This window comes from Papio anubis, chromosome 7 (assembly GCF_008728515.1).
Source record: "Papio anubis isolate 15944 chromosome 7, Panubis1.0, whole genome shotgun sequence".
Taxonomy (NCBI): domain Eukaryota; kingdom Metazoa; phylum Chordata; class Mammalia; order Primates; family Cercopithecidae; genus Papio; species Papio anubis.
The window spans coordinates 123,948,356-123,969,330 of record NC_044982.1 but is presented as its reverse complement, the minus strand read 5'-3'; the positions used below and the strand labels follow the sequence as shown (position 1 = coordinate 123,969,330).

At 54.3% G+C, this 20,975-nt stretch overlaps 1 protein-coding gene across 2 annotated transcripts in view; it reads right to left on the bottom strand.

Annotated features, from left to right (window-relative positions):
• Nucleotides 1–9,618: 9,618 nt before the first annotated feature.
• The window catches only part of IGDCC3 (immunoglobulin superfamily DCC subclass member 3), a 50,796-nt gene continuing 39,439 nt past the window's right edge, over nucleotides 9,619–20,975 (bottom strand). The window contains exons 2-13 of one of the 2 annotated variants that reach the window (XM_021940660.2): nucleotides 18,232–18,376; nucleotides 17,710–17,840; nucleotides 17,178–17,315; nucleotides 15,705–15,863; nucleotides 14,379–14,544; nucleotides 13,849–14,096; nucleotides 13,488–13,652; nucleotides 12,992–13,183; nucleotides 12,735–12,839; nucleotides 12,168–12,306; nucleotides 11,832–12,039; nucleotides 9,619–11,589 (exon numbers count right to left, since the gene is read on the bottom strand). In XM_021940660.2, coding sequence (XP_021796352.1) covers nucleotides 11,365–11,589; nucleotides 11,832–12,039; nucleotides 12,168–12,306; nucleotides 12,735–12,839; nucleotides 12,992–13,183; nucleotides 13,488–13,652; nucleotides 13,849–14,096; nucleotides 14,379–14,544; nucleotides 15,705–15,863; nucleotides 17,178–17,315; nucleotides 17,710–17,840; nucleotides 18,232–18,376 — 2,021 coding nt within the window. In that variant the 3' untranslated portion in view covers nucleotides 9,619–11,364. The remainder of the gene's footprint in view (nucleotides 11,590–11,831; nucleotides 12,040–12,167; nucleotides 12,307–12,734; nucleotides 12,840–12,991; nucleotides 13,184–13,487; nucleotides 13,653–13,848; nucleotides 14,097–14,378; nucleotides 14,545–15,704; nucleotides 15,864–17,177; nucleotides 17,316–17,709; nucleotides 17,841–18,231; nucleotides 18,377–20,975) is intronic. The other variant, XM_021940661.2, reaches the window with a different exon arrangement.

The window sequence follows — 20,975 nt, the reverse complement described above, 5'->3', positions numbered from 1 at the left end:
CTGAGGTGGGTGGATCACCTGAGGTTAGGAATTCGAGACCAGCCTGGCCAACATGGTGAACCCTCATCTCTACTAAAAATACAAAATTAGCTGGGTGTGGTGGCACATGCCTGTTCTTCCAGCTACTTGGGAGGCTGAGACAGGAGAATCACTTGAACCCGGAAGGCAGAGGATGCAGTGAGCCAAGATCGCGCCACTGCACTGCAGCCTGGACGAGACAGAGTAAGACTCCATCTCAAAAATAGATAAATAAATGAAAATACAATATAGGCCGGGTGCGGTGGCTCATGCCTGTAAGCCTAGCACTTTGGGAGGCTGAGGTGGGCAGATCACCTAAGGTCAGGTGTTTGAGACCAGTCTGGCCAAGATGGTGAAACCCCATCTCTACTAAAAAAAATACAAAAATTAGCCGAGCGTGGTGGTGGGTGCCTGTAATCCCAGCTACTCAGGAGGATGAGACAGGAGAATTGCTTGAACCCAGAAAGCAGAGGTTGCAGTGAGCTGAGATTGTACCACTGTACTCCAGCCTGAGTACTGTGAGATGGAGTGAGACTCCATCTCAAAACAAACCAAAACAAAAAAAAAACAAAAAAAAAAAGTACAATACAAAAAAAAAAAAAAAAAAAAGGCCGGTCGCAGGGGCTCACGTCTGTAATCCCAGCACTCTGAGAGGCGGGCAAATCACTTGAGGTCAGAAGTTTGAGACTAGTCTGGCCAACATGGTGAAACCCCATCTCTACTAAAAATATAAAAATTACCTGGGCATGGTGGTGGCCGCCTGTAATTCCAGCTACTTGGGAGGCTGAGGTAGGAGAATTGCTTGAGCCGTGGAGGCAGAGGTTTCAGTGAGCCAAGATTGCGCCACTGCACTCCAGCCTGCATGACAGAGGGAGACCCTGTCTCAAAAAAAAAAAAAAAGGTAATAACAGAAGTAGCATCAGTATCATTGGGAGGACTCCATAGGGGCTCCTTCCCTTCTCTGAGGAAACTCTAGGCTATCTGACCCTTTCGATGACTTCCTGTCCACCTGGAAACCATGTAAGGCTTTCCTCAGACACATCAACACACAAAAAGCATATGCCCTAGAAATCTAGTGGTCATTCATTCATACATTTATTGACCATCTGTTAGGTGGCAGGCCCCATGCAGCAAATGGAAGCCTTGGGTCTGCTCAGTGAGTTCCCCGTGCACTTGCACACCTCCCAAGCTTTGCTCATGCTGTGCCTGCAGTCTCAGATGCCCTTTCCCTGTTTCCACTCCTTTTCAAAGCCTTCTTTAATTCAGCACTTTAGGATCATTTCCTTCCGTTTCTACAATGTGCTGCTGCTACTCACCCACGTAAGTATTTGAATAGATTGCAGTTATTTGTATTCAAGCCTATAAATTCTCAGCTCACTGAGGGTCTGTCTCTCTCCTCTGGGGCCCAGCGCATCTTAATTGCTGGGCTCAATTAGTCACCGGCAGGGATCAGGCCTCAGTTCCTGTGGCTGTAATCCTTTGTTAATTCCACTGGGGGGCAGCAAAGTCCTCCAGTCACAGCCCTCCCAGGAGCCCAGCTTCCAGGCTGCAATGCTTGAACCAGAGGCTCCCTGGGCTCCAGGGAGGTCAGGCCAGCTGCAGGAGGCCCTTCAAGCTCACTTTTCTTTCTTTCTTCTTCTTTCTTCTTTCTTCCTTCTTCCTTCTTCTTTCTTCCTCCTCCTCTTCCTCCCTCCCCCTTTTCCTCCTCCTCCTCTTCCTCCTCCTCCTCCTCCTTTTTTTTGAGACGGAGTTTTGCACTTGTCACCCAGCCTGGAGTACAGTGGCGTGATCTCGACTCACTGCAACCTCTGCCTCTTGGGTTCAAGCGATTCTTCTGCCTCAGCCTCCCAAGTAGCTGGGATTATAGGCGCCCACCACTGCGCCCGGCTAATTTTTGTATTTTTAATAGAGATGGGTTTTCACCATGTTTGCCAAGCTGGTCTCAAACTCCTGACCTCGTGATCCACCCGCCACGGCCTCTCAAAGTGCTGGGATTACAGGCGTGAGTCACTGTGCCTGGCTGCTCGCTTTCTTCTTTATCCCACTCCCCTTTCCCTGGCATTCCTCTCCCTACCTTCCCCCAACTTAGGGTCGCTTTGCCCTGCCTGCTCCAGTTTCTCTGCCTATTACAGTGGGATCTTTTGAACACTTAAACTCTGCACTTCACTTACATGAACTCAGTGAATCCCCTCAAACTCTTTTTTTTTTTTTTTTTTTTTTTTTTTAATAACAGCTCTATCAAGGTGTAATTCATGTTCCATGCAATTCGCTGTTTAGGTGAACAATTCAATGGTTTTCAGTATATTCAGGACTGTGCAACTGTCATTACAATTTTAGGACATTTTCATCACCCCCAGAAGAAACCCTGTACCCATTAGCTGTCACTCCTCATTTTCTCCCAACCCATAGCACCCATCAATCTGCTTTCGGTGTCTATAGACTTGCAGTTCTGGAAATATCCTATAGATGGAATTGTACAATATGTGGGCCTTTGAGACTGGCTTCTTTCACTTAGCACCTGTGTAATGTTTTCCAGGTTCATCAATGTTGCAGCACATACTCATTTCATTTCAGTATTTTTTTTTTAACTGCTAAATATCTCATTGTGTGGATTGACCATATTTTGTTTCTGCATTCATCAGCTGATGGACAGTTGTTTCTGCCTTTTATCTACTGTGGCTAATGCTGCTGTGAACATTGATGTACAAGTTTTTGTGCAAGCATATGTTTTCTGTTTTCTTTTTTCCTTTTTTTTTTTTTTTGAGACGGAGTCTCGCTCTGTTGCCCAGGCTGGAGTACAGTGGCGTGATCTGGGCTCACTGCAAGCTCCGCCTCCCGGGTTCCCGCCATTCTCCTGCCTCAGCCTCCCGAGTAGCTGGGACTACAGGTGCCCGTCACCGCGCCCAGCTAATTTTTTTGTATTTTTAGTAGAGACGGGGTTTCACCGTATTAGCCAGGATGGTCTCGATCTCCTGACCTTGTGATCCACCCGCCTCGGCCTCCCAAAGTGCTGGGATTACAGGCATGAGCCATCACGCCCAGCCCTTTTTTTTTTTTTTTTTGAGATGGGGTCACTCTATCACCCAGGCTGGACTGCAGTGGCGTGATCTTGGTTCACTGCAACCTCCGCCTCCTGGGTTCAAGCGATTCTCTTGCCTCAGCTTCCTGAGTAGCTGGGACTACAGGCACCCACCACCATGCCCAACTAATTTTTGTATTTTTAGTAGATACAGGGTTTCACCATGTTGGCCAGGCTGGTCTTGAACTCCTGAGCTCAAGTGATCTGCCTGCCTCGGCCTCCCAAAGTGCTGGGATTACAGGCCTGAGCCACTGCGCCCGGGAAAGCATGTTTTCATTTCTCCTGAGTATATAGCTAGGAATGAAACTGCTAGGTCATCCAGTAGCTACATATTTAGACTTCGTTGTTGTTGTTTTGTTTGTTTGTTTTGTTTTGAGTCAGGGTCTCCCTCTGTCACCCAGGCTGGAGAGCAGTGGTGCCATCATAGCTCACTATAACTTCAAACTCCTGGGCTCAAGTAATCCTCTAGCTTCAGCCTCCTGAGTAGCTGGGACTACAAGCATGAGCCACCACGCCCAGCCTGAGCTAGCTGTTTTTTTTTTTTTTTTGTATGGTGTAAAGGGTCCAAATTAATTTCTTTGCATATGAATATCCAGTTGTCTCAGCACCTTTTTTTTTTTTTTTTTTTGAGACGGAGTCTCACTCTGTAGCCCAGGCTGGAGTGCAGTGGCCAGATCTCAGCTCACTGCAAGCTCCGCCTCCCGGGTTCACGCCATTCTCCGGCCTCAGCCTCCCGAGTAGCTGGGACTACAGGCGCCCGCCACCTCGCCCGGCTATTTTTTTTGTATTTCTTAGTAGAGACGGGGTTTCACCGTGTTAGCCAGGATGGTCTCGATCTCCTGACCTCGTGATCCGCCCATCTCGGCCTCCCAAAGTGCTGGGATTACAGGCTTCAGCCACCGCGCCCGGCCACCATTTGTTAAAAAGACTATTCTTTCTCCACTGAATTGTCTTGGCACCCTTGTCAAAAACCAATTGACTATAAATTTGAGAGTTTATTTCTGGACTCTTGGTGCTATTTTATTGATATATATGTTTACCCAGATGTCAGTACTACACTTTTTAATTATTGTAGCTTTGTAGTAAACCAAGAAAGTATGAGTCCTCCAACTTTGTTCTTTGTTTTCAAGATTGTTTTGGCTATTTGGAATCCCTTGCATTTCCATATAAATTTTCGAATCAGCTCATCAGTTTCTGCAAAGAACCCAGCTGGGTCGACAATCCTTTGAGGTAGGGGCATATTATCTCTATTTTACAGACAAGGAAACAGAGGTGTAAAGAAGTTAAATCATGCCGGGCACGGTGGCTCACGCCTGTAATCCCAGCACTTTGGGAGGTGGAGGTGGGTGCATCATGAGGTCAGGAGATCAAGACCACGGTGCAATCCCGTCTCTACTAAAAATACAAAAAATTAGCCGGGTGCAGTGGCGGGTGCCTGTAGTCCCAGCTACTCGGGAGGCTGAGGCAGGAGAATGGTGTGAACCCAGAGGTGGAGCTTGCAGTGAGCCGAGATCACACCACTGCACTCCAGCCTGGACGACAGAGCGAGACTCCATCTCAAAAAAAAAAAAAGTTAAATCATTTGCTCACACTTACACAACTAGGAAATAGCAGAGCCAGGGGTTCAAACCACATTAGTTGGACTCTAGTGTCCACAGCCTGGGCCACGGCCACCACCTTCTTAGCTCCAGAGGGTGCCATGCTTCTCACTAGAAGACAGGGAACAGTGACAGCTTGTTGCTCTCAATAGCAGGGCACTGGCTCTGAGCTCTGCACTAGCTCCCAGGTGGCAAAGGGCTGAAGGCATGTGGCCAACTGAGCCACCAGCTAAGTTGGAAAAGTTCCCCCATATAAGGTGACACCTCAGCTAGGTGTGGAAGGGGACAGCTCACTGTTCTCTGCTCCTGCTGGGGCTCCGGTTCTCCTCACCCCAGCCTCAGCCCAATAACTGGGGACTTGGTGGCCACAGGAGAGATGACTCCAAGCTTCCAGGCACAAAACTCTCCAATTGCTTGACCCAACACACTACTATAGCAGTCAGGGATTGAACCAAAGTGTTCTTTCTTGGTAGCTTTGTGACAGTGTCCGCAATACTCCCAGTTAGACACTCGGATTCCTTCAGTGGTTACCAAGAAAGTGCTGGCAACACAAGTCCACATAACAGGGAGCCAGATTTTGAGGCAATGAGATAAAATGCAGCATAGGGAATCCTGGGCCTCTAGGGAAGGAAGCCCTGCCAGAGAGCGGGAGAGACATCTGCAGGAAGAGACACCGTGATGAGGAGAAGCTGTGGGGAGCAGAGCCTGGCCAGAGGGTGGCTATTTTGGAGTAATAGCCAGGGCCAACCCTGCCTTGTGGTGGTGGCGTGTGGTGCACGGTGACCAAGGGGCCATTCACATTTCTGGGAACTCAGAGTCCAGTGTCCATGCTTCTCGAGCCCAAGGAATCCTTCCCTTCTCTGCCAACCAGGCTCCTCCTTGGTCTCCTCTTAGCCCCTTATTCTCCCCATTCCCTCCCTGTTCCAAGGTAGCTACAGGGGGGGCCCAGGGGAGCAACAAAGCCCTCAGATCAGTCCCTTAAGTCCCTTCATACCCTGGATCTCCCAGGCTCCAGCAATCCTCACACCTCATCCTCCTGAGTAGCTGGGATTACAGGCACGTGCCACTATGCCTGGCTAATTTTCAAATTTTGTGTAGAGACGATTTTGCCATGTTGTCCAGCTGGTCTCGAATTCCTGGCCTCAAGCTGTCTCCCGCCTTGGCCTCCCAAAGTGCTGGGATTACACAGTGAGCTACTGTGCCCAGCCCTCTAATACCTCTTTTAGGGAAGGCCTTGGGTTTAGCTGTTCCTCTCCCTGACTTGAGCCTTAACTCAATTCAAGGCAGGCCCCCAGCCTTAGCTGCTCCCACTCACTCATTCCGTGTCCAGCCCCAGCATCCCCATAGGAGTTGGGGGCACCCTCTGTCTCCTGCCACCCCCAGCTGTGTCCCCACCAACCTCACGCACAGTCCCAGGGCCATGGGGTAGAGCTTTCCTCCCCTCCCTGCCTCCTGGCTCCTATTTGTTCCCCACCTGTCCCTCCGGAGTGGCCCTGTGGTCATTTTATTTATTTACCTACCTATTTATTTGAGGCGGAGGCTCACTCTGTAGTCCAAGCTGGAGTGCAGTGGCATGATCTCGGCTCACTGCTACCTCCGCCTCCTGAGCTCAAGCAATTCTCCCCAGCGGGTGAGCCACTGCTCCCTGCCCCTGTGGTCATTTTAAAACAGTCCACACATTCTTTGACCCTCCATTGAAAAGAAGACTCTAATTCCCCTCAAATTCCCTGAATGTGGCTTGCCTTAGCGACTTGTTCTAAAGAACTGAATATACCAGAAGTGATGATGCGCCACTCGGGCCAGCGTAGAAGTGATGTTGCAGTTTCCACCTGGCTCTCTCTCTCAGGACGCTTGTCCTTGGAACGCAGCCACCATGCTGTGAGGAAGCCCAGGCCACACGGAGAGGCCACGTGGAGATGCTGGGCTCACAGCCAGCATCAGCCACCAGACTCGGGAGGGAGGGAGCCTTCAGAGGATCCCAGCCCCCAGGCTTCAAGCTGCCCACGCTGATGCAGAGTGTAGCAGAGACAGCTGCCCCTGAGCCCTGCCCAGGCTGTAGATTTGTAAGTCAAATAAATGTGATGTGAAACCACCGAGGTTTGACTGCACTCCAGTCTGGGCAACAGAGTGAGACCCTGTCTCTTAAAAAAAAAAAAAAAAAAAAGGTTGGGCACGGTGGCTCACGCCTGTAATTCCAGCACCTTGGGAGGCCGAGGTGGGCAGATCACGAGGTCAGGAGATCAAGACCATCCTAGCTAACACAGTGAAACCCCGTCTCTACTAAAAATACAAAAAAATTAGCCAGGCGTGGTGGCGGGCACCCGTAGTCCCAGCTACTCAGGAGACTGAGGCAGGAGAATGGCGTGAACCCGGGAGGCGGAGCTTGCAATGAGTGGAGATCATGCCACTGCACTCCAACCTGGGCGACAGGGTGAGACTTGGTCAAAAAAAAAAAAAAGCCGGGCGCGGTGGCTTATGCCTGTAATCCCAGCATTTTGGAAGGCCGAGGCGGGCAGATCGTCTGAGCTCAGAAGTTTGAGACCAGCCTGGGCAACATAACAAAAGCCCATCTCTACTAAAAATACAAAAAATTAGCCCGGTGTGGTGGCATGGGCCTGTAATCCCAGTTACTCGGGAGGCTGAGGCACGAGAATTGCTTGAACCCGGGAGGCAGAGGTTGCAATGAGCAGAAATCGTGCCACTGCACTACAGCCTGGGTGACAGAGTAAGACTCTGTCTCAAAGAAAAAAAAAAAAAAGGTTTGGGGTTGTTTGTTGCAGAGCATTAGATGATTGCAATAGGTTGCAGCCTTGGTTGCAGCAGATTTCTGTCCAAAGATAGTTTGTGGGGGGTGGTGAGATTTGAGGGGTTCTTCAGCCTGAGGCCTCTGGGCTATTTGAGATCTCAGGACCCGGATTCCAGTCAGGCCACTCAGCTTTGACACCTATTTCTGCTAACCTTCCTCACTGGAACCCTGCTCTGTCATCTACCCTAGCCTGGCTGAGACTCGTGATAGTTAGGGCAGGCCCTGCCTATATTTCCGTGGGTTTTGTACACAATTTGCATATATCTGCATGATCATACTTTGGTGGATTTTTTTTTTTTTTGACAGAGTCTTGCTCTGTTGCCCAGGCTGAAGTGCAGTGTTGTAATCTCGGCTCACTGCAACTTCCACCTCCCGGGTTCAAGCAATTCTCCCACCTCAGCCTCCCGAGTAGCTGGGAATACAGGCCTACACCACCACGCCTGGGTAATTTTCGTATTTTTGGTAGAGATGAGGTTTTGCCACGTTGGCCAGGCTGGTCTTGAACTCCTGACCTCAGGTGATCCACCTGCCTCGGCCTCCCAAAGTGCTGGGATTACAGGCATGAGCCACTGTGCCGAGCCCATGTTGGAATCTTGATGAAATTTCACTTGAAAGTAGGGTTCTGATCCTAAAAGAACATCTGAAGGCACCTGGCCAGGCACTTCCAGAAGAGGCCTGTGTGTGGTGGCTGGTGCCTATAATCCCAGCTACTTGGGAGGCTGAGGCAGGAGAATTGCTTGAACTTGGGAGGCGGAGGTTGCAGTGAGCCGAGATCATGCCACTGCACTCCAGGCTGGGTGACAAAATGAGACTCTGTCTCAAAAAAAAAAAAAAAGTCCAACATGTAATAAGACAGAAAAAAATATGGGAAAAAATATCGAGCTGGTCTGGGTGAGGGTGGGCAGAGAGAGTGAGGCCCTCCAGAGAGCTCCCCCTCATCCCAGCCATAGCCAGGGAACCCAATTTACCAACTGCTCTCCTGGTATGTTCCTCTCGAAAGGTGCCCCTGGGTTTAGAACCTGGCTCTCCAGGTCTGCCGAGCCTCCTGGGTGTGAACCCAGGCTTTGAAATTCAGCAGCAGCTGCATTATACCGCTGCCTCTTACTAAGTTGAGGCCAGCTGAGACCTCCAGATCTTTGTCAGCATAACTGCCATTAAGCCCAGCCTCTCTCGCACCTGTCTAAGCTGTAGCAGCCCCAGTCACCTGGCTTCAGGAGCCTGGACTGAGAGACAATGGCAGAACAGACAGGCCTGGTCGGAGTCCTGGCTGAGTGCCCTGGAGAGAATCACTCAGTCACAGCCTGTTTCCTCAACTTCAGAACTGGGAGGAAACCAGTCCTTCCTCATAGACAGTGCATGAAAAGCACACAGCCCGGCCTGGCCAGCACCTGGAGAGCGCTCAACCTTGGTGGGCTGAGCAGGCAGTCTCCTCGCTGCTGGCCAAGGAGGCATGGAGCGGTGGTCAGAATGCAGAGCCTGGAACCTGGCGGCCTGGCCTGGATACAAACTCGGATCCTCTGTGAGGATCAGACTGACCAACTGGCTGTGTGGGATTTTGGACATTTCCTTCACCTCTCTTTTCTTGGTTTCATCAACTATAAAATGGAGATGACCGGTCAGGCACAGTGGCTCATGCCTGTAATCGCAGCACTTTGGGAGGCTGAGATGGGTGGATTGCTTGAGGTCGGGAGTTCGAGACCAGCCTGGCCAACATAGCGAAACCTCATCTCTACCAAAAATAAAAAAATTAGCTGGGTGTGGTGGCGCATTCCTGTAATCCCAGCTACTCAGGAGGCTGAGGCAGGAGAATTACTGCACCCGGGAGGCAGAGGTCATGGTGAGCTGAGATTGTGCCACTGCACTCCAGCCTCGGCGACAGAGTAAAAAACTCTGTCTCAAAAAAATACATTAAATAAATAAAATGGAGATGACGGTCACTAGCATGTCTTCCTCACAGGGAGGGGTGAGGGCTCGGGAACTGCGCCTCGTGTGGCAGAGGTCTGTGGTGTGTGGGGTCTGCTGCTACTATCCCAGGTTCTGGGCCTATGAGGGCCCTGGCCCACCCAGCACTCCAGCCCCTCCCCCAGGGCCTGACACAGCCACCAAAAAACTCCAGGTTCACTTTGGCAACAGGACTTTTATTCAGTCAAAATGAGCAGAGTGTGACAAAACCCAAGTCAGGCCAGGTGACCCCCAGCCCCACCCTTCCCAAGGGAAAGAGGGAGGTTCCCAAGAGAAGCTGCTTTGGGAACAGAGGGGGCACTGCCTTGGAGTTTTGTGGAGCCCTGGGCATCCACACATCATTTGGGAGAAGGGAAGGGACTACCCTTCCCCAAGTCCACACAGACACAGCTCTAGTTTTCTAGGAAAACACCACAAATTCTATCTTCTTCAGCTAATTAACTAAAGTTCAGGGTGGGGGTGTCCCTAGAGGGTTGGGGGTCAGGGACTTTTATGGTCTAATCTCATTCTTAAGGAATACACTTATTTTTTTTTTTCTTTAAAAAAAAGTTTTTCTTCTGCTATTTAAAAAAATGTTTCTGAGTGTAACCAAAAATAGGTATTTGTTTCCTTGGTTTTCTTTTCTTCTTCTTTAACTAAGTAGTTCAAAGAACAAAACAACAGAAAAGGGAAACAAAAAGTCACAAGAACACAACCCTTAACACACCTTGTATAAAAATAGCTTCCGGCCATGGCTGCTGACAGTGGGTGCTCCCCTGTCGAGGGGTGGATCAGGCTGGCTGGGTGCCTGAGGCGGGGGCGTCTCTGTAGGGGACACCCACACCCCCTCACCCTCACACACACCCATCCCACACATGGTACATTCCAGGGGCCGGGCCTGCAGGACAGGAGGCAGGCGGCCAGGTGATGCCACCCTCCCAAGCCCAGGTTCCTCATGAGCATCCCCATCAAGGATGGGCTGGCTCAAATGGGAGTGGACAGACAAGACGGGGACAGGCGGCGTGCTGGGAGGTGGCTCGTTTGGACAATTTATACTTCAAGGAACAAATTTCCTCTCATTTTTGGCTTCTTTCACATTTTCTCTCTGCCCAAACCATTTCTATTTCCGTAGGCCACGAGAGTTCCCCTTGGTGGCCTAACCTCTGGCCTCCCCTCTGCGGGAGAGGCAGGTGGGCTGTGGGCAGGAGGGGCGGGGAGGCAGGTCCAGTGACAACACAGCCCACAGAGCCAGTGAGCCTTGAGGTAGACATTTTCTTTCACACCTGGAAATGGGGAAGTGCTTTTTTTTTTTTTTTTTTTTTTTTTAACTCTGGACAACAGTGTGGGAAGCGAGAGGGGGTCCCCATCAAGGGGGCTTGAGGTAGGAGTGCATTCGGGCTCTGTGGGGAAAGGGGGCTGAGGCCACCGCCCCACTGCCCCCAGGACATTCATTCCGGCTGAGGTAGGTGCTGAGAGCCAAAACAGCAAAAATCCATCCTGAGAAAACAAGGTCAGTGGAGGGTGACAGTGTCAGGGCCCAGCTACAGCAGGGTCATCTTTTGGAGTCGAATTCACCTTCCTCTATCTCTCTCCCTTTTGTTTTTTTTTTGATTTTAAGTTTTGCTTTTTAAAGGAAGATGTTAGTTCAGTTCCAAGTCACGTGGGTGCCAGGCAGAGGCGAGGGGGCGCCAGCCCAGGGAGGGAACGGGCTCCTGCAGGAACTGCTCCAGCTCCTGACTGGTGGTGCGAGGGGGGGTCCCTGCCAAGGCTGCCTTGGGTTTTGACAACCCAAGAGGCAGTCAGGACAGAAATGCTGGGGAGCCCCCAGGACCATCCAAATCCCACACGACGGTAGAAATCTTGCTTTTGACCTGAGAATGGGCCCCCTCTCCGGCTACCCTCTGGAGCCTGCCAGACACTGGCTACTGTTCAGAGTGAGCTGGCTGGGTAACCTGGGCCTCTGCAGGCCTGGCAGTCTGGCCTTCACTGAGGAGGCCGGGGCCTCTATCTGGGGGTGGTGGGGCAGCCGCCAGGCCTGCGCAGGGGGCCGTGGCCTCCGCTGTCTTCCCCTCCATCAGGCCGCACCCCTGAAGTGGCAGCGTGGAGAGCTGGGTCTCCTCACACGGGGCAGGGGCTGCAGGATCCTGCTGGGGAAAGAGCCCGTCACACAGGTGTGAGCTTGAGGGCCAGGGTGCCAGGCTCCAGCTCAACCCCACTTGGGGCTTAGGGTCTCCAGGTCTCCCTGCCTGACTCAGGGGCACAGAGAGAAGACCTGCAGCTTGACTAAGGCCAATGATTGAGGTCCGTGGCCAAGGTGAAGGGGTGCAGGATCTGAGGGTGACAGTGTCAGAGCCTGAGGCGGGGGCTTGTTCAAGACATGGACACTCACTGTGGGTCTGGGGTCTGGCTGCCCTGCTGCCCCAGCCGGGGGGAACAGCTGCTCCAGCTCCTTCATATCCACATGTTTCTCATCTCGGCCCAGCTGGCCCCGCTCTCCCCGTCTCGCCCCATTTAGGGCCAGAATGCCAGGGTCCCTTTGGTTCCGGGGACCCTGAGGAGGGGACAGCTGGTTTTCCACATCCTTACACAAGAGGACCCTAGGGGTGAGCCAAGAGTTGAGGGGAGGGAGAGAGACGAGAGCCAGAGGCAGTGAGCCCACACTCACCTTCTCTAGGCCTAGTCCGCCACACACCAGCCCAGCCCCTCTCCCTGGCCCAGGACCCACCTGCCCCTTTGGCCGAACAGGAGGAAGAGGACACAGAAGATGATGCAGGTGACCCCGATGTGGATGCCGATGACGATGCCTGTGGTGGACGTCTGGTTGGCGGCCTCCTCCTTCCGGCAGTCACATGGTGGGCTCAAGGCTGGGGACAGGGATGGGTTGGAGGCTTTGGCTCTCCAGGTCTGAAGCACTCCTAAACACCCAGCCTCTGGGGGCTCCTCTTCCTTCAGCTGCTCCCACCCCCAAGTGGGAGTGGGAATACCCTTTGACTTTGCCTACAGGACTCCAGCCCAATCTTTTTGGTTCTTTTTACCAGATACTAGGAATAGCATGGACCATTTCATCCTTGCCACAGCTTTGTAAAGTAGGTACTATTATCTCTGTATTATAGAGAAAAGTGGGATCAGAGAGGTTAAATAACTTGACCAAGGTCACACAGCCAGCATGTGCATGGCCAAGCTTCAAACTGCAGTCTAAGCCTGTGCTCTCAAGCGTGGCACATGCTATCTCACCCCGTTTCTTTCCCTGCTTCCCACCCACTCAGCCCTGCACTCCATCCCCAGCCCTCACCTGTCCTCTCAGATGCTCCCCTCAAAGACACAAAGCGGACAGTGGCGTTGCCGTCTCCATGCTGGTTGTAGGCGAGCAGCTTCACCTCGTACACTGCAGTGGGGTCTGGGGGAAGGCAGGGCGGCTGAGTGACTGCTCCTGCCCCACCACGTGCTCTGTCCTAGCTGGGAAAGGGAGGTGACCCCTGTACACCACCTCCTGGCCCTCAGCACCACACCCTGCCCAGCCCACTAGGCCCCGGGTTGTGTCTGCCTCACCGAGCTGGCTGAGGTTGTAGGAGGAGACAGTTCCAGGCAGCAGGATGGGGCCGGTGAAGGAGGTCTTGCTTGCTGGGCGGTAAAACAGCTTGAAGCCGCCCTCGTGCTGGGCCAGCCGGGGCCAAGGCTCCCACAGCAGCTGCAGGGAGGAGCTGCCCAGGACCCGCACTGACAGCGGGGGTGGGGCAGGGGCTGCACGTACAGAAAGAGGCCATGATGTGAGGACCCAGCAGAAGCTCTACCTTTCTACTTTCCACCTGTGACCCCGACCCCCAAAAGCCTGACAGCCCTCTGGCCTCTGACCCAGGGCATGTGCTTACGAAAGCAGCACCTTCCTATGAATTAGAAAAAGAAGCCCTTTCCTCCAAGTAGACTCAGCCCTGACAGGCTCAGGGCCGGGCACCCAGCACAGTGCACAACCTGAACAAGTGTGCATGGTGGTTCTGCTCTGATACCCTGAGTGCCTGTGGGTTTGTGCTCCACATCCAGGCCTCACCTTCACCCAGGGTGCTGGCTAGGGTGGGCACAGAGGCTGAGCTGGCCCCCCTTGGTGTGTAGGCCTTGATGTAGAAACTGTAGGCCGTGGAGGGCTCCAGGTCGCTGACCAGGTGCTGAAAGGTGCTCTTGCTGACTGCTTCCTGATACTCTAGCTCCGGTGGGTCTGGAGAGGCACAGGGTGGGCAGGGGAGTGTGAAGGACTGGGGGAGTCCTGCCAGCATTGGTGAAATGAGGGCAGCCAGGGTGCCCAGGGGGGACAGCGGAGAGAAGGAAAGGAAGGCATCGGGTCAGGACGTGCAGGATTGGAAGGGATGAGAAATAGTGAATTAGAGGACGGGGGAGCAGAGCTGGCCGCGCACCAGCAGCCTTCCTGATGTGCAGGACGTAGCCGATGATCTCCTTGGTGTTGGCCAGCGGCTCACTCCAGGACACACGCACCTCAGTGGAAGACACAGAAACCGCCCGCACATTGCGGGGAGGCCCAGGGAGCCCCTCAGCCCACAGTACGGTCAGCCTGGCACTGGCCTGTGATGAGCCCGCACTATTCTCAGCCACACACTGGTAGATGGCCTCGTCTTCAGGACCGATTCCAGAAATGGTCAGTGTGCTGCAGGGGAGAGAGAGAGCCTCAGGTTCCCTCCTTCTCCCTGGAGGTTGACCAAATCTCCCCATTTGAGAGATGAAGAAACTGAGTCTTTCCAGGAGACTAATGACTTGTGTGAAGTCTCCCAGCAAGTTGGTGGTGGAACTGGGACTCCAACCCAATCTCCAGACTCCCAATTCTGTGCTCTCCCTGGCAGGAGGTGCACAGTCTACTCAGGCCACTCACTCCAGGACCCCCTTTCCTTGCTCTCCCAGGTCCTCACCCCAGCACACACCACATACGTACCTGTTGTTGTTCTTGAGCCTGACGTGGCCTCCCGGCCCCAGCACCTGTCCGTTCTTCAGCCATGTGACGTGAGGCGGCGGCTCACCCTGGGCTTGGCAGGTGAACATGGCTGTGGTCCCAGCTGGCCTGGAGATGGACTGGGGATGCTGCACAAACTCAGCTGGGGCTGCGAGTGGGGTCAGGATGGTGGGGCGGGTACGGACAGAGACAGCTGTGAGTGACGGCATGAGGAAGGGAACAGGGGATGGGACCAGAGATACACAGGGCGAGAGGTGGGCTCCAAACACACATCTGCCCCCTGAAGACTCCTCCAGGTGGGGCCCAGCCTCTACTCCTGCCCAGCTCAGGAGATGGCCCACCTCCCTCTTCCCTCCGCTCCAGGCAGACCCAAGAGGACTCCTTTATAATGACTATTTAAAAGACTGACATTTGTATCCGAAAGCAATCAAGCTGAGCTCCCTGTTCAGGAAATTGTTAAATAAATAAATGTGCTAATAGGTTTGGCTGCACCTCCAGAAAGCAGTAATGACGGGGAGATGTATGAGCCTCAGTACCGGGGGCCCCCTCGCCCCCACATTCAATTCCGCTCTCCTCCAATCCCAGGCCTCAAGCCTCTATTAAAACCGGGAAATGAAATGCTCCATCACTTTCATTTGGACAGATTAACGGCACATGGAATGCTAAACAAACGGGCATTTAAGTTCCTAATTCTCCCACTTCCCACCCTTTCCCCCGCCTCATCTCCGGCAGGGAACAACCACAGGAAAACCCTGAAAATGTTCATCCAAGCCCAGTGCATGGGGACAGTTAAGCCCTATGGCCAGAGGCCAACTAAAGGACCTGGTAGTGGCAGGGCCCCGCCCTGCAGGAGGGGAGGCAGCTTTGAGTGCACAGTGAGGCTGCTGGCGACAGCGTGAAAATGACAAGCGGGCCAGGAGCGCACAGGCAGGCAGGTGTGAGCATGGACGTGCCACACGTGTGAATGAAAACAGCACGTGGGGAGACACGTGTGAGCGACACAGGTGGGGACACCAGCTGAGATGAGAAAGTAGAAATGACTCCCCGGGTATCGGGGCGCTGACGGCCCCCGGAGGGCACGCAGGGGCTGCTGCATGACCAAGACGGTCCACCCATTCCCAACGCAAGCATTCGACTGGAGAACACACCACCTTTGTCCTGGCCTGGGGGCTGGTGAGGGGCGAGGGGCAGGGCGAGGGCGAGTCCAGGAGACTGGGGTGAGACAGGGCCCTGGGGTTGGGCATAGGCCGGGAGGAAGGGACTATGCGGAGATCCCTGCCCTCCTCCCCAGGGTTGGCTGATCCATACCTTGCACCACCAGCCGGCCCTGTGCTGTTCTCCTCACCCGGGTGCCAGGTCTGTTGGCCGCACAGACGTAGACACCGGAGTGCTGGACCGTCACATCTGAGATGATGAGGTTTCCCGTGCCCAGCACCTGGATGCCCTCCACCCCAATAGGGCGACCATCTGGGGAGGAAGGGGAGGAGGGATGGCTGAGGGTCAGATATAGATGTGTAAGAAGGAAAGTAAAGGAAACTTCCAGAGGGCTCGCCCTTCCTCCCGTCTTCCAAGGGGCCTCAGTCTTTGACTCTGCCCCTTCCCTCCCAGGCACCTTAACTGGAAAAGGCAGCAGAGTGCAGCACAGAACCCTCGCGCCTAGCAGCGGACACCCTGTCCTGAACCTAGGATCACCACTGACTCACGGGCCACCTGCAAGGCCCTTCCCTTCTGTTTCACAATCTGTAAAGTAAGGAGTCTGGATTAGATTGACGTTTCCCAGCCTGGTTTTTCTCTCTGGATCCACGGTCACATATCCATTCTATGCCTGGATGGTAAGTCACATCACAGTACCCCTGTGACCTGGTACAGGGGGGACCCAGTTAACTTTGTTTCCCAAACTTGTTAGACCAGCAGGCCATTCCTTCTCGCTTGACAGATCATGCTTTGGGAAATGTTGGACCAGATGGTCCCTGGAGTGCCTAGAGGTTCCTCCTAATGGTGAGGCCACTCTTCCCAGTCTCTCCCAGGGACCCGAGCCCTTCCCCCACCCCTACCAGGATCAGATTAGCACAGTCAGAATACAAGGAGACAGCTCCCCATTCAGGCCCTGAAGTGGTGAAATCTACTCCATTATCCTGCCTGCTGCCCCCTCCCTCCCCATCACTCAGCTGCTACAATGTGGCACAGTCTCCCTGTGAATGCGGCCCCACCCCACCCCCTCCAGAGTTTCCTTCCCGAGTGACCTTTCCGCTCAGACAATGTGGGCCCATCTGCACCCTTTCATTTCTCTCCTTCAGCTGCCTGGGGATTTAGGCTGGGGGACTTAGGGGGCCAGGCTAGAGATTGGGGGGCCCAGAGTGAGGATCTAACAACTGGCTGGGATTTTGAGGGGCTTGGGACTGTACAGCTGAGGAACACGGCCAGGGTATAGAGGACAGGAATGAGCAGGAGGGGACAGATTCTGGGGTGCTGAGGGCTGCTGAAGGGTGCTGGGGTCCCCAAGGCCAGGGTGAGGGGAGGACTGCCAGGATTGGACAAGGTAACCCAGGGAGCTAAGCCATCCCTGCAGGGGGAGGGAGAATGGGGTGGACAAGGGGGCCTCCCTGGTCCTTCCAAGAGAGGGAAACTTACCCTCTTCCCAGATCACAGGGATAGAATGGACCCCCAGAGAGAACAAACAGGATTCCAAATTCCCCGGGAGCTGGGTGAGGAGTTTGAGACCGGCCCTCCCAGGGGGTGGGACAGGCTGGGAGGGGCAGGGGCTGTGGGGATGAGGCTCACCCAGGCGGCTCCAGGACACAATGGGGCGTGGGTTGCCCGTGGCGACACACTCAAGCACCGCGGTCTGGTGCACCGTCAGGGTGAGGTTCTCAGGCCCCACGAGGATGGCCGGCTCCTTGTAGGCCCCAGAGCCCGAGCCTGGGAGGAAGATGCCACATTTCCTCACTTCAGCTGGGTACTTTCCTGCTTCTTCACCCCACCCACAGCCCAGGACACAGCGGGTGCGAAACAAACACCAGCCCAGAAACCAGGTCCTGTGGGTAGAGAGATACCAGGGGACCAGGACATTCTGGACATCCGTCCCTGTCCTGCTGGCCCTGCAGGACTGCCAGCAATGGGGGAGTCCTGGATATCAGCATAGGATGGGATTCCCAGGGGGAAATGAGCCAGAGATCCAGCCTCAGATTCCTGTGCACCCTCACGCCAGGCAGCACAGAGCCTGGCGCTCTGCACACATGTGGCCGAGAAGGCTGCAGAGGCCAGTTGAAGCGGGTTGATCTAAGGTTGGGGGAAAGGGCCGAAGGACCCTCACCTGACACGGTGAGCCTGGCCCCGTGGCTGATCCGGATACTGGCGATGTTTGAGGCCACGCAGTGGAAAATGCCACTGTCCTCAGTTCGAAGTCCTGTGATCTGCAGGACCCCCTTGGGCAGCAGTGTGTACCTGTTGAGGGGAGGGACACAGTTGGCCACCAGCACAGCCATTGATATAATCAGCCACAAAGACTCTGGGCATCCAAGACACAGCCCAGGCCCCAAGCACTGCACCGTCCCAACATCATCAGACTCACACTGGGACTTTCGAAGGTGGATATACCCTCAATTCCAGCCTTGACAACGATCACACACAATCCTCAGACACATCCATGAGCCTAGAATCTGGGCCCAGCAAATCATGTGGATACGAAGTCTAAACTGCGGTTGCAGAAACACCACTGTCTCAGGCACCTGTGGGCATCAACTGCAGCTCCCAGAGCCGCGGGCAGTCCTTCTCTAAGGCCAGAGTCACTGGCCAACTCTTTGTCCTCCCTCTGTCTTTCCCACACGTGACTCACCTCTCATTGTCCGTGTCAATTGGGACTCTGTTCTTCTCCCACGTGATCAGAGGTTCGGGAAGCCCATGGATTTGGCACTGGAAGCGGGCCACACCACCCTCCTCGCCCACGGTGGCCTGGGGATGCACGTGGAAGTCCGACATGGCTGGGGGAAGAGAAGTGTATGAGTGCGGCGCGCTGCTGAGGGCAGAGGGGAGGGGAGAATGGGCTGCAGTGGAGTCACAGGCACGGAGACCTGGAGCCCACTCCATCGAGGGGCAGGAGTTTTCCTGCAAGAGAGATAGCTTGGGGGGCCCATCAGCACTTACTCCAGCCTCCAATAGCTAGGAAACATCTCCCCTAACAGGTGGGATAGGCTGGGCTGGGATACTTTGTAAAAAGTCTGGACAAACTTCTGGGTAACAAACCTCTAATAAGGAAATCCTGGGCTGTTCGGACTTCCCTTGGAGACCTTGGTCCCCCAAAACTGACCCATGAAGGCCAATCAAAGCCCTGCTCCTAAGCCCCACACCCCACTTTTTCAGCTTTCAGATTCATTTTCATAAACTCTCCCTAAGGCAGGCAAGGGCTCAGATCCTCAGTGCTTCACATTTTATAGAATTGGAAGCTGAGGCTCAGAGAAGGGAAGCAACTGGTCCAATGTTGCCCAGCAAGGACACTGGTCATCAGGCCCTTGTTACCAGGCCCGGGAGCTTTTTTTTGGTCCCTCCTCCTCCTCCTACTCCTCCCACCTCCCAGTTCATCTGCAGTCTCTTGATGCACCCCAAGAGGGTGTTGCATCCATCCAAGGTGACAAGCCTCTCAGAAGACTGTCAGACCTACCAATCTACATTTCAATGTGTCATAAATATTCAGGGACCCCTCCCCACCTTTTGGGGATCTGAACTAACCGCTTGAACTCTGGTCTGCAGAGATCATCAGTGCAGAGGGGCTGCGGTGCACCCTCCCCTCCCAGTGACAGGCTGGTTAAGTGTTCCTGCCCACCCCCGTTTCCACCCATGCCCAGACCCCACCCTGTAATGCCTGGGGAAGGAGCCCCTCCCACTTGGGTTCCCAGCTTCAGCACCAGGGCTGCGATTTCATTAAAATCCACTTTGCTTCAAGTGCGGGAAGGCGGTACACCATCTGTCCAGGCAGGCAGCCCCTCGTCTCAGGCACTCCATCAACTGGGACAGTTGCTCCCCTCCCAGAGGAAGCCCTCCCCCACAGCAGCAGGGACACTGGAGCTCATCCTGGCTCCTGCTCCTGGCTCCCTGGTGGGGGAAGGCCACCCTCCCCGTGGCCCCCATGCCCCATCTCAGGCCCCCTCAATCCACCAGCCTGATCTGGCCTCCAGGGTGGCCCAAAAGGCGAGCCTTTGTGCCCTTCCACCCAGAGTCTCTGGGGGCTGGCTCCTTTGTGGCATGTTCTCCATCTCATTTGCATGTGGTTCATTAAATATAAACATGCATAAAAAATCCCCCGCCCTGCTTCCTCGTCTTTGAGGGCCTCCTGGGAGTGTGGCTGATGGGTATGTGCGCCTCTTTGTACATGTGTGCAGGGCTGTGTCTCCGTATATGTGGTCTGAGTGTCCGCGTCTGGACAGGAATCCGTCCACTGCTGCGGCGGGTGTGTACCTCTGGTTCGGTGCAGGTAATCAATCACACACATCCCCACGTAGGTACAGCCCTTATAAACAGTACCTTGGGGCCCTGGGGGTGGGAGGTGGGGGGTAAGTGTCCCAGCTGGTGCTCCCATCAGGCTTGGTGAGAGGATCCCCAGGGAGCACTGGGAGGTCGGCCTTCCTGGTCTCAGGCCAAAGGCTGTGTTTGGCCAAGGGAGGTCAGCCCAGGGTCTTGCGGGAGGGGGCTGAGGTGCTGCTGGAGCCCCTCTACTGCCTCTAGCCCTCCACCTCCAGGAAGGCAACTGGGTGCCATGAGCCCAGGGAGTGGAGAGGGCATACAGGCTCCCAGGTCAGCTGTCTACGTCCCCCAGGCCCTGCTCCTTCGAAGATGGGGAGCTGCCTGCCTCCTCTTCACTCCAGCTGGAGAGGCGCTCGCAGTCCCCCAGGGACCTGGGGTGGGGACTAATGGCTCTGCTGACTACAGATGCCTCCTCATTAAGGAACGAATCCTTTTGTGCTTCTAGCCCCATTCTGGGCTCCCTGGAGGCACCCAGTGCTAGAAGCTGGCCTGAGGAAATATACAAGGGCAAGGGCTGCTTCTTATCAGGGTGCTGGGGATGGAGAAAGTCTGGCTTCCACTGCCTGGCTCCCTCCTCCTCCCCCCAGCACTAAGCAGCCACAGCACAGTTGGACATGGCGCTAGAGCTGGAAGGGTCACAGGTATGGAGCCAGTCTGATATCCTTCACTGTCTACAGTGCGACTGACTCCTACGGGTCCCCTGAGGCCGCCTGAATGCAGTGAAGTCCACCTCCTGCTCACATTTCCCATCCATCAGAGCAGCACCTTGCTGTACCTTTCCATCAGCTTTACTTGGTTACAGTTCTGCTAAACATTTAATTTGAAGGGTAGCTTTAGGCTGGGCGCAGTGGCTCAAGCCTGCAATCCCAGCACTTTGGGAGGCCGAGACGGGCGGATCACGAGGTCAGGAGATCAAGACCATCCTGGCTAACACTGTCTCTACTAAAAAGTGAAACCTGTCTCTACTAAAAAGTACAAAAAACTAGCCGGGCGAGGTGGCAGGTGCCTGCAGTCCCAGCTACTCGGGAGGCTGAGGCAGTAAACCTCTCCGCCGTAAACCCG